This window comes from Charadrius vociferus, unplaced genomic scaffold (assembly GCF_000708025.1).
Source record: "Charadrius vociferus isolate BGI_N301 unplaced genomic scaffold, ASM70802v2 scaffold70, whole genome shotgun sequence".
Lineage (NCBI taxonomy): Eukaryota > Metazoa > Chordata > Aves > Charadriiformes > Charadriidae > Charadrius > Charadrius vociferus.
In genome coordinates this window covers 4,280,140-4,297,132 of record NW_009646851.1, presented here as the reverse complement: position 1 = coordinate 4,297,132, position 16,993 = coordinate 4,280,140, and the positions used below count along the sequence as shown (strand labels likewise).

At 44.2% G+C, this 16,993-nt stretch overlaps 1 protein-coding gene across 1 annotated transcript in view; it reads right to left on the bottom strand.

The window, feature by feature from the left end:
• The window catches only part of CCBE1 (collagen and calcium binding EGF domains 1), a 146,150-nt gene that overhangs the window by 2,940 nt on the left and 126,217 nt on the right, over window positions 1-16,993 (bottom strand). Inside the window, exons 3-6 of the mRNA XM_009894233.1 lie at window positions 13,503-13,637; window positions 12,578-12,727; window positions 6,464-6,570; window positions 1,179-1,299 (exon numbers count right to left, since the gene is read on the bottom strand). Of these exons, the coding sequence (XP_009892535.1) occupies window positions 1,179-1,299; window positions 6,464-6,570; window positions 12,578-12,727; window positions 13,503-13,637 (513 nt within the window). The remainder of the gene's footprint in view (window positions 1-1,178; window positions 1,300-6,463; window positions 6,571-12,577; window positions 12,728-13,502; window positions 13,638-16,993) is intronic.

The following is a 16,993-nucleotide window of genomic DNA, read 5'->3' as shown; positions in this document are numbered from 1 at the left end:
GGAGTAAAATGCTGTTCAGTGCTGAACCTCTGGGCCTCTTGCTGAAGACCCATCCACAGGGCTGCTCAGGGCAGGGTGAGGAGGAGGAGACGGAGGAGGAGGAGGAGGAGGAGGAGGAGGAGAGCGGGGATGGTGTTCAAGCGCAACAGATAAATCTGCAGTACCTTGGAGAGCTCAGCCATGGGGAAACCAGGTGGAAGACATGCAGAGTCATGCCTATGTTAGAGAGATTGCAAGGCGGCGCACTGTACATTTCAGAGTCTGAGGCGGAATCTCTAACCACACTGTCCTTGCACTTAACGATATACTGAAGACTGAAGACGCTCATCCTCCAAGAAAATGAGATAAAGACTCAAAACCCAAAGCAAGACTGCAAAAGCGGGGACAAATGGGGGGCAGCTCAGTAGGGCGTAAATCAGGCCTCATAAAGAATATCTGCTAGTCCTCTGTAAGAATCTTCCTGAAACCTAGCACACTGCTAAAATTTCTTGGATTTCTTGCTGACCCAAAATTATATCTGCATTCAACAGAGTTTGCAAAATTTTTAGCACCACTGGCTGCAGGTTGCATGGTGTCTGGCTTAAGTTAGAGCTTTAGGAACTCTCTGCTTTTCTTATTGTTTCAAGCTATACCTTAGCAAAGAAGGTGTGAGTGGTGTTTTACTTTTCTTTTCAGATTCCTTAGAATCTGGAACACAACATAAAACCAACAAATGAATCCTTGCAAAACCAGATGAGGAAAAATAAAACAGCTGGCACAAAACCCCACAAACTGAAAACATATTTTCTGCTTTACTAATGACAGTGAGCTAAAGCAATAGGTATTCCTGAAATGAAACGGAGAGTGTTTTAAGATGGAGTTAAAATACAGGAAATGACAACTGAAGCAGGCGAGATATCCCAGGGAGAGGGAGAAATTTAACACATACAGGACAAACACAGCTTGCACGCCAAGAAACACGCAGAGACTAAGACACAATGGATGATGTTAGACAGGTGGCAGAGGCTGACCATAATGACCAGAAAGTTTTCTTTTTAAATTTAGCACAAACGCAAATATAATAATAACAGCAATCACAATATGGAACACATGAAATCCTATCACACCGAGAGATTGAAGCTTCTTTTTTTTATTCATGGCACTATTGCACATTCACATCTCTCTGGTCTGTATCTTACCTGGAGGGCCTTGTTGACCAGGCTGGCCTGGGGGGCCAGGGATATACGCGTTAGATGCAAGCACTTTCTCACCAGTGATTTGCTTGCTAAGATCAGCAGCGTTATTTGGTAGCAAAGCAACCTGCCAAAACCAAAAATCACTGTAAACCCTTCACTGTTCAGCTGGATAAATTACATTCTTGGTTATGCTTTCATGTGGACAAACAGCATATTTAAATACTTCAGGAAAATATAGAATGTTTAATCATATCCTTCACTGAAATCATCAGAATAAAATGTTACTGTATGAGGCTGTTCACTTTTCAAGTCACTGTGGATACACTGCAAGTCAATCCAAATAGAGGGCAGGAGAAATCCAGGAGAGATACAGCAACAAGTTGTCAAAAACTTAAGTCTCGTAACTGCTCGGGTCTTCTCAGGAAATGTCTTCTTCTTTCTTTGAAGTTTTCTCTATTCATTTACTGCCCTTCCTCAGGGAAACATTTGCTCAGATATTTAAGTTCTCAATCGCTGCACAAACCCCTAACTTTTCAGAGGTTTCAATGAGAGCCCCAAATTCTTTGTGTATCTGGCCTTGTAATAATATTATTTAACCCAACAGATGTCTGGATCTGCTCTGCATAGAGACACAAAGCTAAAATAAGTGAAAATGTACAGAGAATTGCACACTATAGTTTAAAATGTCATTATCCATTACATCAGGCGTTTAATTATCCGCTAAACATTAATCTGCCCAGACTGAATATATATAATAATTAAACATATTTAGAAATATTCTGCAAATGTTTAGCCTCTCCAGAGGCAGCTGAAGGGAGATGACAAGCCAGGAGGCTGTTCTGCAGTGAAGAAAGAAGTTTATTAGTGGTGAGTGGATGCATGTAGAGTTGGGAATTTTGCTCTGCCAAACAGAACTGAAGAGCTATTTCAGCAATACCAGGGCAGATCTATCCCCGGGTCAGGTTTATTGCTGCCCTGAATGAATTTGGCTCACTGGATAGTTTGATGCTGGATTTAGCAACATTTTTGTGGGAGAGCTGCATTAAATAAAATACATGATAACTCCGGCTATCTGACAATGCTTTTAATCAGCTGTCTGGAGTTCCCTGCACTGGACTGTTCTCAAGACTCCTACTTGTTTCTGTAAGGGTTTTATATAGACCCTCTTGCCCTTAGTGCAAACCTTCTGTTTGTAATGCACAGGAAAAAAATAATGGTATGCACTTGCAGTACATACTGTAACTGGGCAAATTTCTTTTGGCAAACAAGTTATTAGTTAAGGAATTCACTTTAATGGCAGTCACTGCTCCTTGCAGTTTGGGTTTGGATGCACAGAACAGTTCTGAAGGAAGCAAAAGTGAGAAAAAAAAAAGTTAGAAATGTTGAGACAGTTCCTGGTGACATTTCCGAAACACCAGTTTGATTTTTCAGTCTGGAATTCAAAATGTGATGACAGGAATACAAGGATTTATCAGCCATTTGTGACTCAGGTTTTGGAGAGCAGTGTTGTTCCGATGACAAGATGACTGCACTAAAGGCAAATTAAGCGACATGATGTAAGTCTTACAAGAATTTGGTAGACTCACTCCACTCCCACCGAAATCAGTGGCTGGATGAGGTCAGCACTTCACAGAAGACCCACAGGGTGTTTCTTATGTGCTTACTCCTATGAATCTGCTCACATACAAAATGGGGATCCAGCACACCTACTGGTATGCCCTTTGCGCTGTCATCTTTGGTTTTCCAAAGGAAAAACATCTGCTTTGTTTACCAATGACCCTGCAGCTTTCTCAGCCAACATCCCTGTCATGGCAGCACAGACAAAAGCGTGGGACTGCTGAAGATAAAAGGCTGCTCCATGGGTCACAGCACCTTACACCTGGGGCTGAAGAGGAAAATTCAAGTAGCTGGGGGCTCTCATAGCCACATTGGCCAAGGACCAACACGAGGAGGTCCACTGGCCGGCTCTGGTCAGCACGCTATGAAGTTTTGTTTCCCAGAGGTGCGTCCACCCTGTCCAGAGCAGCATCCTGGCTGGATAAAAATGGAAGGTTGCAAGGACCATCATGCTGAAAAACTTCCATTACGTGAGACAAATCAAACAAGGCCTCTGCAGTCCCAACACTGCCATGACATAACCGAGACACAGAGTTAAATCCTGTGACTACCTGAGAGCGTTATATTTTTCAGGCAATTGTGAGAAAATTTGCCGTGTCATCAGTGAGTGTTTCTCCTCAGGGGTGGCCATAATTAAGTGACAGATTAATTGATATCCTCTTTAAAGCCTGTATTTAAACTTCTGACCAGATCCTATTTTGGGGATCTACTGCTATCCCAGCTGATAAATAAATGTCACTTAGTATATAGTCCCTGCCATGAATACTCTTCAGGTTATATTGCAGATGGCCAGGCTGGAGTGAAAAGGTGCATTTAGTGGCAAAGACGCATCATGAAGAGGATCTGGAAATGTATTCTTTTCTGTTGCTTAAATAGTGACTTGTTCCTGCCAGCAAGGCTGTTGTAACAACTTAGGAAGTTTTTTAAAAAAATCACATAGCTGCTGTTAAAGCATCTACACATGCTTCCCCACTGAGTCAGCTGGAATTGAGGCATACACTATGAGTGCCAAAATACCCAGGCTCTGGTCTAGCTCACTGCTCTTTGATATCTTCTGGCCAGAAAATGGTTGTTACATACACTGGGGCCAAACCATGTGCTTTTGATGTTGACTCACATCCTCTTAGGGATTGGCTATACTCACCGGCCTAATTTCTATTTCACCTTTTAACTGAACCAGGATCCTGGTCCAGAGTGACCTTGGCTTTCTCCATCCACAGCTCCAAAACTTAATGGGCCTTGGAAAATATGTTTTTTTTCCATGTGCGTGCAAATATTAGTGAGGGTAAATTTTAAAGAAAGGGAGTACTAGAAACAAGACTCCCATATGTTGTGTTGCATGCTGCACCTAGAGTTTTTGGTAGTTTCTGGGAGATCTGTGCTTTAGACGATTTGGACTGTGCTGGACAGGAGTGATGTGGAACATGGCATTCTAATTAAGATGTTTAAACACATGTGTGCAATAGGATCCAGCTTACTTGATTTTTTTTTTTTTTTAAATTGTTGGCTGTGTGTCAACATGTCAGATATCTTTCCCTCAGTTTTTTAGCTTTCCACTCTTCTTCCTTCTGGCAAGGTCTGAGATCAACCTAGGGCTGCCCAAAGCCCTCTAGTATATTGGAACAGTGCATCCCACTGATGACCATGCAAGGGGACTTTCTGTTCCTGATCCTAGAACTACTCTGTCCTGGATCTGGAATGGATGTTGCAATCCTCCAGAAAGGTACTGGTGTCATCACCAGAGGTGGCAGGACTTGAGTTCAGCCCTGTCCTTTCCTAAGGAGACACAGAACCACACCTCCCACTTCCAGAAGCACACACCAATTCCCAGTTGTAGGGTTTGCTGGATTGGATCCTTCACAGACTCTACTGCTAAACATAATTTTGCATAAAGTTCATAGAATCTGAAAGCCTTAACCACAAGACTGAAGACTCATTGCCATAAACCATCTCTCTGGCAGACAGAAATGAATTTTTCTGTGCAAAACAGAACAGCTTCAACCACAGATACTGAGAGACGTCCTCCCCAGAAGAACTTGCCCATGGGGACCGGCTGGTGAAATACCAGGGTTCATGTCTCACTGGGCAAAGAAGCAGCATGAGGCCAGATCTCTGCTCAGCATGGACAAAAGCTCTCATCCCTGTTGGGTAAAAAATGCTGAGGGTACCAGGGGACCATCTCTTCCAGCTCTGCCTGTGTGAGGCAGAACACAGTGGGCTCCCCCTGAGGACGAAAAATAGATCAAGTCCCACTAGGAAGACACTTGGGGAAAATTTAGGCTGTGGACCATGACAGGACATTCGCTATGAGGCTAGAGCGAGCTGCTTAGTTTGGTCACAGCTACTGTACAAGTGCCCACAGCGACAGGTATCGATGGCGTTCATTTTCCAGAACTGAGTTTGAACACAGACACCTAACAGTGGGAGTGAGACATGGAAGAATTCCCATTAATTCAGGCCATTGGCTTCCATCGATTCTTGCAGCAAACAACTTGGCCAACAGTGTGACCCCAGAGCCCTCCCTGGGGGTCAGTGTGAGCCTACTCAGCATCACGGACTGCGGCTGGACAAACAGCCACTCAAAAGCATCGATCCTTTTTTAACCTGTTTGCTACCGTTGGTTTGAAAGACAGAATTTCCATCACACATGAAATGTTGTCACTTCCACATCTGTCTTCATGCTGATTCAGAAGGAAAACATGACATTTTGAGATTTTTGTGACAATGAATATCTCAAACTTCCGTGCATTTAATTTTAGTGAAGCAGACTTCTTTCTTCCTAATATAAATTACATTGAATGAATAACTTTAAATGCAACAAGCGAGTATACCAAATTGTGTTTTGACACAATTAAATTAAATGAGCACCCTGGGTGAAATAATTACAGCCTGTCAGCATGCATTGCTGAGAATATTCCTGCAGAACATTTCCATTTCAGAGAATCTTAATGTTTGAAGGAGATGTCACCAGAAAAGGCATTACACCTGCACCCCTGCGCTTGGCTCTCCAAATCCTGGGGTGGGTCTCTGGGTTATTTCAATCCTACTCAAGTGCAGAAGGGGGCCACATACAGAAGTGATTAAAGTTAGAGGCCAGGGGAAGATTTAAGTGCATTATTCTCAGCTTGCAAGGACACAGGTGAAAACAAAAAAGGCTGGGGATAAGGGTTTTTCTTTTTAAAAGAATTAAAGGTAATGTATGCGCTAGTGATGTTTGTGTCTAGCCACGCACCTCCTACTTGGCAAGAATCCTGTATCAACACCCTATTAATGCAAAATCATATTCTCCCATGTTCCCGCATCTGCAGAATGTCTTGCGCGTGCATACACTGAAGGTGGATCAAGTCCAAAATCCCGTGCATTCAGAATGAATGAAAAGCTGTGGCCAGCGCAGACTGCCAAGAAACCTGGGCTCAGACTGGGATGGGTCTTTGCCAGACTGTGTTACCAACCTCGTGGTTACCAGCCACGAGCTTGGTTAGCAATCTGCTTACAAGCCATACAGAAGCATAAGGAAGAGATGGCATTCCTAGATGATTTTAAAATACGCTGCCATCATCTTTGTGGGCACAAGAGCCACATGGCAGTGACAGCTCCAAACATTTAAATTTAACCTCAGGTGTCATAAAACATGCGGGTCTGGTAAAGACATGACTGATCAGTGTTCATACCTTTTGCTTCAGTTGTAAAACCGTCTGCTTAATTTGATGAAATTCCTTACAAGAGGCACAGCATGTCCCTGATTTCGCCACATTTTCAGATTTCTCAGGAAGCCCAGCTGAAAGAAAGCAGTTTCCAATACAAATATAAAGATCCAAAGCAAAGAAATTCATAAAGTGATTGCAAAAGCAACTTGAAGGTTGTTACATTTCCCCAGACTGTGAAAAGAGGAGAGCATCTTGCCATTATTAATGCTTTGACTGTGAATTGCTATGTAAGGCTGAGAAACTTCACAGGGACAGCTCTGAGCTCATTTTTAAAGCAGCTGTTTCCACTTAACAGTCCCCAAAGAATTTCTTTTTTTAATGCCTGAAAAAGTTTACACCCCTTCTTTTATCTTTGTGTGTAGGGTAGACTAACCCTATAGATCTGAATTGATTTACAGTCCCCCAAAGGGCAAATTTTCATATGCTGTAAATTACAGTAAAATCCCTCACAATATGGTCATTTCATTCACTTTGCACAAACTGCTCTTCATCATCGCCAGTTATTCCTCCATGTGATGGAATCAGCCTGAGCAGAGATGGGGATTGAGATTAATGACAGGGACTTAAATCCACACAGCAGAAAGGGTCACACCTGTTGGTACTACGCATGAATGGGATCTTTTCAGGAATCCATTAAATTATTCAAACCATAAGCTGTATTGCAAATGTTATTTTTTGTCCTTTTCCCATTCTCATATGCAGTGAAGCATTTCTGCATCGCAAACAAACAAGCACTGTTTCAACAGATGTTCACTTAGAGAGAAATGTGATTTCTAAAACACAGGGTGACACATACAGGCAAACTCTCGGTGAGCTTTTCTTTCACGTACAGTTGTTGAGAAGCATCAAGTGTATTGGGGCCCTGCATACGATGTGTGGCCTTGTACAATGCTAACTGGAAGGGTCATTGGACATGATGGAACACTGACCATTCAGACCATGTCCAGTAATGGCAAAGTGCTGCATGTGCTGCCGGTTAAAGCCAAAATCTTCAAAAAGGCTCAACTACAATGTGTTTGTACTATGCTTCTCACTTGGACACACGCTTTAATGTCCTTCATCTTTTCAGGAATGTGTATTGATTTTGAAAACATATGCATCATTTTAAATAAAACTGGAACTTTCTAATACTAAAGATATGTGGTACTTAACCTTAAATGTTTGCAGGGTCCAGTAAGGAACATTGCACCCTTCAGATGGTCATCTACGGACCACCATTTCACAAATTTAGGAAAAACTGATTTTCAGTACATTTAGTCCACTGGATATAATGCCACGTCGGGTATGCTTGCTTTTAGAAGACAATCCAGGAGTGCAGCATAAGCTGTGATCTACCTGGCTGGGGAGCAGCTCTGTGGAAAGGGACCTGGGGGTCCTGGTGCACAAGAAGCTCAAAATGAGTGAACAGTGTGTTGCTGCTGCAGCAAAGAAAGCCACCAAGATGCTGGGTTGCATCTAAAAGGGCATCGCCAGCAGTCATAAAGAAGTCATTACCCTACTCTGCTCAGTGCTTGTCAGGCCGCACTTGGAATACTGTCTTCAGTTTTGGTCCCCACTATCCAAAAAGATGTGGACAGGCTGCAGAGGGTCCAGAGCAGGGCCACTAAGATGGGCCACCATCTCCTCAAGGACTGGGAAGCCTGCCACATGAGGAAAGGCTGAGAGAACTGGGTTTGTTCAGCCTGCAGAAAAGAAGGCTTAGGGGAGACCTTACCACCATGTTCGAGTATTTAAAGGGTGGCTACAAGGAAGATGGAGACTCCCTTTTTACTAGGAGTCACATGGAAAAGACGAGGGGTAATGGGCACAAGTCACTCCAGGGGAGATTCCGATTGGACACAAGAGGAAAATTTTTCACAATGGGAACAATCAGCCATTGGAATAATGTCCCCAACAAATGGTGGATTCCCCAACATTGGACACTTTTTAAGATTCAGCTGGACAGGGTGTTGGGCCATCTTGTCTAGACTGTGCTTTTGCCAAGAAAGGTTGGACCAGATGATCCTTGAGGTCCCTTCCAACTTGGTATTCTGTGATTCTATGAGAGGTTTATTTCTCTTCCCTCCTAATCAGGTAGGTGAGGGCTGCAAGGGCAAGATGCTGCAATGACCAGCAGCAGTTAAACATTGTATTAACGCTGAATCAGAATTGGTATTAACGCATGATCACAAGATTATGAAGCAAAGGCTTGGGGGTCTTCCCCACTCCTCAGCTGCCTGCTCCCACAGCTGCAGTTCTTTGACGTTACAATAACCTATGATATTCCTCTTTATTTTATTTAACATTTTCATGACAGTAAGCATACTGCTCTTCTAGGCCCTTTCTGATAGCGCACAGCTTGGTAATACCTAAACAGCTTTCTGTACAGTATTCAGATGGCTCAAATATTTAAGGCCAAAAGGTACTACTTGGAGTTTTCTGATGAACTCTACATAACATATAATAGAATGTCACCAAACTGTAGCTCTGCTAGCTCCAAGAATATTTGGCCACAACATCTCCCAGAGGGACTCCAGCCTTTGGGTGAAGATACCTGAACACACAGCATCTGCTTGTTCCCTTCCTCACCGCTGTGTTTCTAATGCTAAGCATTTTGCCTTTGGTTTCTTCCAAAGCCTCTTTTCCCGTAAGTCTTTCTCTGATAGATCAAAGAATCTGCAGCACACAGTGGTTTTTTCTTCCCCTTAACAAGGAATTGATATGCTGTAATCAAGACACCTCTTGATATTTCTATAACGTAAGTTTTCTCTTGACCACAAGTCAGTATTGTGGCTCCCTCATGGAGTTCTTCCTCCCTCTCCAATTTTTCGGCTTCCTTTAATAAAACCAGTGATTTGACATGTCCATTTTGACAATCCATGTAGGATTTACAGAGGCACATAGATAGAGCCATTAGAAAAAATGCCTTTTTTTTTTTTTCAAACTGCAATAAAGTTTGGGTTTGGTACTAGTCTTAACCAAAATTTCTTTTAATAGCTGTCTTACCAAATGAGTTCCCTCATAACATGCACTCATTGTGTTAGGAAATGTTGCTGAAAGCAACGTACAGTCATAGGGAGAAACTGCCAGTGCCTCTGCTATTTGAAACCTAATGCAATCCCACTAGAATCAGTGGAATTACGTGCAGATTAAGAAGCGGTGAATCTGGCCTCGTGTTTCATTATAAAATCCAGTTTATCTTCCAGAAGGATGTGGTACACGGGGCTGACAAGTATAGATAAAACAGGGCTGTAACAATCCATGGACATGAATGCGGGGTGGGATGGTGGGTGTCAGCTCATGTTTGGGAAATATCATACCAGTGAGATTTCTGCAAATCCAGTTGGATTGACTTGTCGGAGGAAGAAGTCCAACAGCATCACATAAACGAGCATGAGCTGTGTCCCAGGAGAGAGGTGGAATCCCCCTAACTCATACCAGACAGAGGTGATGATTTGCCCAGAGAAGGAGTCATCCATCAAACATTCACTTTACCCCCATCTGATCCTGTATCACGACCAAACCATGAATAAAGCCAGAACAAAGCATAGATAAAGCCAGGAGCCACCTAGGACAGGCCAGAGGGGGCAGGAAGCAATTAGATGGAGCCACCCATGTGCCGTGCAGATACGAAGGTCACCTACGAGGGTCAGTTTGGCCAGCACTGAGCAAGGCACTTACATAGCCTGTTTCCATTGCACAGACCTACACCAGGAAAGTAAAATTATTTCAGAAAAGGCTTAAACCGGCCCCATTTTATGAAGGGCTTCTAAAGCATGAAGTCTAGCTCATGCATAACGTTGCTATCCTGACGGGGGTCCTTTCATCTTGGCGAGACACCGGTGAGCCCCACGGTGCCTAATCGATAAGAGATCTGCTCGGCAGAGCAATGTGTTTTCTTTGCATGTGCTCGAAGACTCTGTCTTGCTGACGCTGGAAAAGGAGGAGATGCTGGTGGGGGAGAGCTCTGCGGGGAGCTGTGCCGCGGGCGGTCTTTGCATGGAGACTGTTGAGTTGATCATCTGTGTTGTATTATCTGGGCTCAGACTGCTGAGATGGTTTCATTTGCCTACTTCAGCGTGGGTAGCTGTATTGTGTCCGTCAAATGCAACATGACTGCCTACGCGGGAAAAATGCTCCCTATTCTTGTGCGCCACTCACAAACCCAAACCTCTCAGTCAAACGCGCTTCTAGAGTCAAAAAAGTGCCTGGATTACAACCTTCAGGCGTGGCATGATGAAAACATGAATAATAATCCCCCAGGAAACATGCAACGTGGTTGAAGACGGAGCAGGATACGTGTGGTTTCATGTCTCTCACACTAAATCTTGAAATAAAATGTAAGTGTTTCAGCTGCCATGAAAAGCAAATAATCTGTTTATTAGGAAGGAATTCCAGCGCAGATGCGGTGCTCTCCGGGGCGGTGCAGGGCTGGGGCTGACCACGGGGTGGTGCGTCGCTACAGCTGGTTACTCTCAGAGCTGCCGAAAATCTTGATTTCCTTTGGGATGAGCTGCGGACACAAGCCCTGCGGAATAGCAGTGGCCAACTCCTCTTTCATTTGCAGCATGGGTCTGGTAATTAGCAACATTACCTTGGAGTACAGCAGTTCAGCAGAGCAGAAAGCGTCCTCCTCTGCTTCACACAGCTGATTTGGGAAATGTTTGAGTGATGGTGGGTATTTCATTTCAGATTAAGTACTGGAACTGACATTTTTATGTGCCGTGTACATTTAGTGTTTTTCAAATATTAGAGTTATTTCCACAGCCTTGAATATTTTGAATGGTCTGTTATCCTGAATACTTTGGGCATTACCCTGTCAGGAAATTTGAATTAGCCAGAGGAAAAGTTAACTAAAAATCCTATTTGTTGGGGGATTATATAGGTTATGCCTCTTTCCTTTATGACCCCCATGCACTTACAAGGAAAAAAAACATTTTAAAACTATGAGGAACAATTAAAGTTAATGGAGTGGCTCCAGTTACACATTTTCAGAAGAAAATCAAAATTATAAATTGTTCTGGCCATCCATCGGGATTTAGAGCACCCAATGATACATGTGTTCAGGCATTAATTGATGAACCTGTGGTAAGTCGCCATTCATCAAGAGTTGTTTTTCTTTTTCCGGAGCATGGGTTATTTTCTTCTTCCTTTCTTTTTGAATTGTTCTATCAGTATTTAATTTGCAGTACTCTAAATGCTGTAATTTAACAACTGGGATGAGGTCAAAAATTAAAATCATTTATACACAGCACACACATCTACATTGAAACCAACAGTGAAAAGCAAGAACAAGCCCTCACTTTTACCCCTTTCCCATCACATATTACTTTCATTAAAAAAAAGAAAAAAGTCTGACCGCAGTCACGAGACACACAAACTAATTGCAGATCAGCAGAATTCAGCGTTACTCAACATAATTTAGCAATTGATTTAGGCAATGCTTGAAAGGTGCGTGGAATTCCCAGGCACACCTCTCCTGAGCCTCTGAGTGCCCAGCGGCACTAACCACCCAGCCCAGGGCCATTTGCCAATCTCAGATGTTGGCACGTAAATACAAATTAAACTCACTGAAATTAATTTAATTAACAGATGAAATTAATGAAGGCTTATAAGGGTCAGCATCTGGCGTTCCCCCCCCACCCCTCCGTGTCTCCTGAGCTCTGGACTGCAAACTAGGTATAATCCAGGTTGGTATGGGAGCAAAATACGTTTTTTAGCAGTTGGATCAAGGAGAAATGGTCTAACCGAAGCCATAATGGCAAGTTTCACCGATCAGCCACTCTGCCTCTCCAGGGGAAGATCCTTTCCACGTCCTTCAGTGAACTTGTGCTCTTTCTTTATAGGTGTGACTACTGATTTACTGCTGTGTGCGTGCAGCTCATAAACCAGGGAGGAGAGCGTGCCGCGGGACCGCTCCGCAGGCACTCGGGTGCCCAGTGAACAACCCGGGGTCTCCAGGGGCATCACCTACATCACCTACATCCCAGCTTCAGACCCCCAGCCCCAAGTGTAGCACAGGGAGCAGTTCTCCTTTACGACAGACCAACTTTTTATATGCCGCTTTGGGTCAGGACCTTTACCAGCACCTCCCCCAACTAGTGTATATACCTTTATCCCCTTTGGTGCACGTCTTGCCGTCCGCCTCCCGCGTGTAGCCTTCGTGACACTCGCACCTGTAGCTGCCCATGGTGTTGACACAGATCTGAGAGCACAGCGTCCCGTTGCTCGTGGCACACTCGTCGATATCTGGAGAGGAGCAAGAGCTGAAAACGCCCTGCAGCTGGAGGTTTCACACCGCACACGCAATAAAAGGGTACCAGGAGATTTAAAGGTACCTTTAAAGGTACCAGGAGATTTTGTGGCTAAATAAATGAGTAATTGCGGCACCGCTGGTGCTTTGGGCTGGAGCTCTGGGCAAACTGCGCTATCATTATTAACATACCTGGCACTTTGTTGGTGGGCACCGTGTGGCCGTTTCTTTGCATCGAAAAGCTCGATCCTGCAAATCTTGGCTCCCTGGCACAGCAAACTATGCAGGGACGGACTATGGAATCAGAGGGGACTAGCCACACAAGGACCACACATAAGTGATCAGTCCTGAACTAGGTACTGGCCATCTGAATCAAAACCCAAGGATGTGTTATAATTAGGCATGCTTATAGTGCTTTGAGGGTCACTGTTAGAATCGTGTCCCTCGTCTCAGGCTAAAATCCCAGATATGATTCAAAACCTGCAGGAGGAATTAATAAAAGGCAAATTACATCAGCCTGAGGCTTCGGAGTGTTTGGGTGCATATGTCTTGTTCTGGGTACTAACTCCTAAGCATTTCAGGGGGACTTAGATCTCTTAGTTCTGGGAACCAATGCTTCGCATAGTTTAAAAACACATTATTCTGTAATAGTAAAGCGAATAAGAAAGGTTTCAGATCTAAATGGGCTCCTAAAAGACTTGAGGGAGCAGAATACATCATTAACCAGAGATGAGATGAGATGAGATGAGATGAACACACACTTCTACCCACCCAGGCAATAAGGCTTCTCTCTGTTCCTGTGCCTCTCCCGGTCATAGCGGTACCCGGGGTAGCAAGTGCATAAGACTCGCCCAAAGTTATCTGTGCACTGCTGTTCACAAGGAGCTTCGGCACAGACATCATAGTCTAGGGAGAGAAAAACGGGGTTAGGAAAAATACTAATAGGATGATACTATGACAGGAAATATTTCACCTCTGCTAAGTAATAAGGTCAAGTTACATCCTTTTCGAGGACTGAAGAAACCTAGAAATACAACATTCATGACACACAAGCAAAGAATTATAGTGAAATTGTAATTGTTAATTAAGGCTTTACAGTAGTTAGACTGTTTCTTAAAGTTGGTTTTTAATCAAGGGGCGCTTTCCCAGTTTGCAGAATTTAAGAATTCTTCTCACAGAAATATTAAATTACCTAAAATATTTTTGCTGTTTTCTTCCACAAATTTTTAAGTGCTGATAGCAATGTTTCCTAAGCAAAATGCTGTGAAACACTGTGAGGCTCACTGCCAAATCTGGGCAGAAAGTATATCATAAAGAAAAGTTAATTAAAATCAAGCAATAATTGTTCAAAGCCAGATATAACCCTTCTAGCAAAGAACACATTGTTACAAAACCATCATCACTCTTAATAATAGCAATGTGAAGATTAGGGTATGGTAAGTTGCTGGCCGGGCTTGTCAGTGAAATCCCAGAAGAGTGTCTGAAGTCCATGTTTGTAACCCGAAGGAGGGTGAATCTGTTTCCGATTTTGCTGCTATGTAGCAGCAGAGCCGCAGCCTAGGGAATGGACACCGGAGCCAAACAGCGTCTCACCCACATCCCTGCGCCGGGCATCAGGCTGGTGGTGGGGCTGGGGGTACACGGGCAGCCCCCCGGCCGTGGGTGCAAGGGCTTTGCAGCGCCGTGGGGAACATCTGCCAGGAAGAAGGGAGCTGAAGGAGCATCTGGCCTCAAAACCAGGGCAGGCAAACCCTGCTGAAGGTCAGGTTTTACGCCAAAGCAAGTGGCAGTTCCTGAGATCTTTTCAGAGGAACATCATGCAGCACACGGCATCCACGTGGTTGTCACTGTGACCTGCCAGTGACTGGGCATGGGGCAGGCCACAGCAGAAATATCCTGTCCCTGCTCCAGACAAAATACGTCTAAACCAAACCTAAGTGTTTTGAGCGAGTTCCCAGCAACACACTGCGCTTCCATATATACAGCATAAAATAATTAAACCCCAAACTCATTACTGACTCATGCTAATGACTAGCAGACATGTCTGTGTATGATGATTTTTCCAAACAATTAAAATGAACTAATAGATGGTAAAGCAAGTGAAACCACATTTGCTGTACAAAGTACATAGAGCATATGTGTAGCACTGGGGGTAAAAGTGACAGCGTGCCAAGGCACAGAAAAGTGCCAAGGCACAGAAAAGCACCAAGCGAGACTTAACAAGCTGCTGTATGTCACACCAGAGCCCCTTAGACCAAAAAATGCCATTGTAATGGTGCCAAGCATTTCCTCCCTTGTGCTTGTCACCTTTTTGAATAGCGGGCATCCTTTCTTTCCTACTCCCTTCACAACAGTGTTGATTTTAACTCCTGAAGCCTGCCCGCAGTGCTGCGGCGGCGAACGGTGGTGCCAGGAGCCCCAGCAATAACCGGGGTGGAACAGCGCAGAGCCTTGCACGAGCAGGGAAGAAAAAACATGGCCCTCGCCTTCAAACGCCATCAGCCTGGGGGCTAGTTTGGGCTTTTGAGGTGATGCTGGGGCTGTAAAGTCCCGTTACATTTGGCACTGCTAAACAGTCCCAAATATAAAGGATTAGTGGTGTTTTTCCTGGGCGTGGTTGCAATTTTCGTTTTCCACTGAAATCAGATCGGATGGAGAACAGGCTAGTATGCCCAGCGCTGAGGTGAACGTGCCTGGTCCTTAGCCAGCGTGCCCACGCAGGTGCTGGATTTGGCCTGGGACACGTTCAGCCTAGTCAGAGTGGAGGCAAAACGAAGTCTGTCCTCCCTGCGCTTCCATGAATAGATGTGCCCTAATAAAATCCTAAAAAAAACAGCACTGGAAGGGACCACCTTAACCGCAAGCAGGATTTGCTATGCGTAAACCTTTCCTAATAGACATTCATTTAACCTGTACCTAGAAATCCCTGAGGGATGGAGATGTCCCACCATGCAGTCTATTCCCAAGATTAAATAACCTTGTAGATAGAAAGCTTTTTACTCATATCTAATCCAAACTCCCTGTATAGCCATTTAAGCCCATTATTTTTGTCCTCTTCTTCTTGGCCACGAAGAACAGTTTACTTCTCCCTTTGCAGCAAGTTTTCACATGCCTAAAAACCGTTATCACGTCTCCCCTCAGCCTCCTTTTCTCTAGACTAAACAACGCCAGTTCTTTTTAATCGTCTCTTTTTTGCCATATTTCCTGTAATTAGTCTTTAAATACGGTTTTCACATCCACCTTAGCAGAGCTCTGTCAAGACCATTGCTTCGTTTACTTTCATACAAAGCGAGGGAAGCGTCCAGGAGGTGGAAATCTCCCTGCTGGTGGTTCCCACACCGTCAACCCAAATTACACAATGGCTGTGGGCAATGTCACAGAGCTGTGCATCACCAGGGCTTCGGTCCCAGGTAGGACGACTCCCTCTCAAACAGTCCTCACAACTGGGATGAAATTGGGCAACAGCTGCTGCACCATGTCTACATGCTCTGCAGAACAAAGGATGCAGGCGCCCTCCCACGTTCAAGCCCCTTGTCTGCCAGCCCAACCTAAGAAACGTGGTTTGAGGATGATTCAAAGCCACATGGTGAGGATCAGGCTGTGCCAGACTTTAGGAAAATACAAAAAAAAAAAGACAAGAAATGCAGCAGAATAACAAATGTCTCTACATATTTTTCAATGAACTCAGGAATGACAATGCAGCATGTAAAGCTGTACCAAGGAAATTTCTGAAATAGCATTACTGAGGAAAGAGTATATCTGATTAGTGTTTGCCTGTCATAAAGTATTTTGCTCTGAATTAATCCACAGCCACGAAACTCATGTAACAAACCAGTGGTACCAACGGTGCTCTCCAAAAACAGCCATTTCAGACTACATCTGTCCCTGCTTTACTCTTGGTGATGCCATGAGACAGGACCTGGTTGAAGCTGTGAGTCTCCAAAGCAAAGAAGAAGAAGACCATTCAGGAGAAAAGAGGGAGGAGCTCTTTTTCGACCTGCTTTGCTGGTCAGGTGGAGCAGGAAGAGATGCTACAGGGGGAATCAGACACACAAAGCAAACCCCTCTCAAAGTTTCCTGAGGATCATTGCTCCCTGCTCCTGCAGCTGAAATCCAGAGTGAGAAGATGAGTCCAAAGCAAAGAAGATGCAGAACCTGGGAGCATGGACTCACACTGGACTGCACTTATTTCTGTTGCTTTTTAAGGGCAGACAAGAAATAACAGAACAGAAACCAACGATGGACCTGGACTCTTTGGGAAA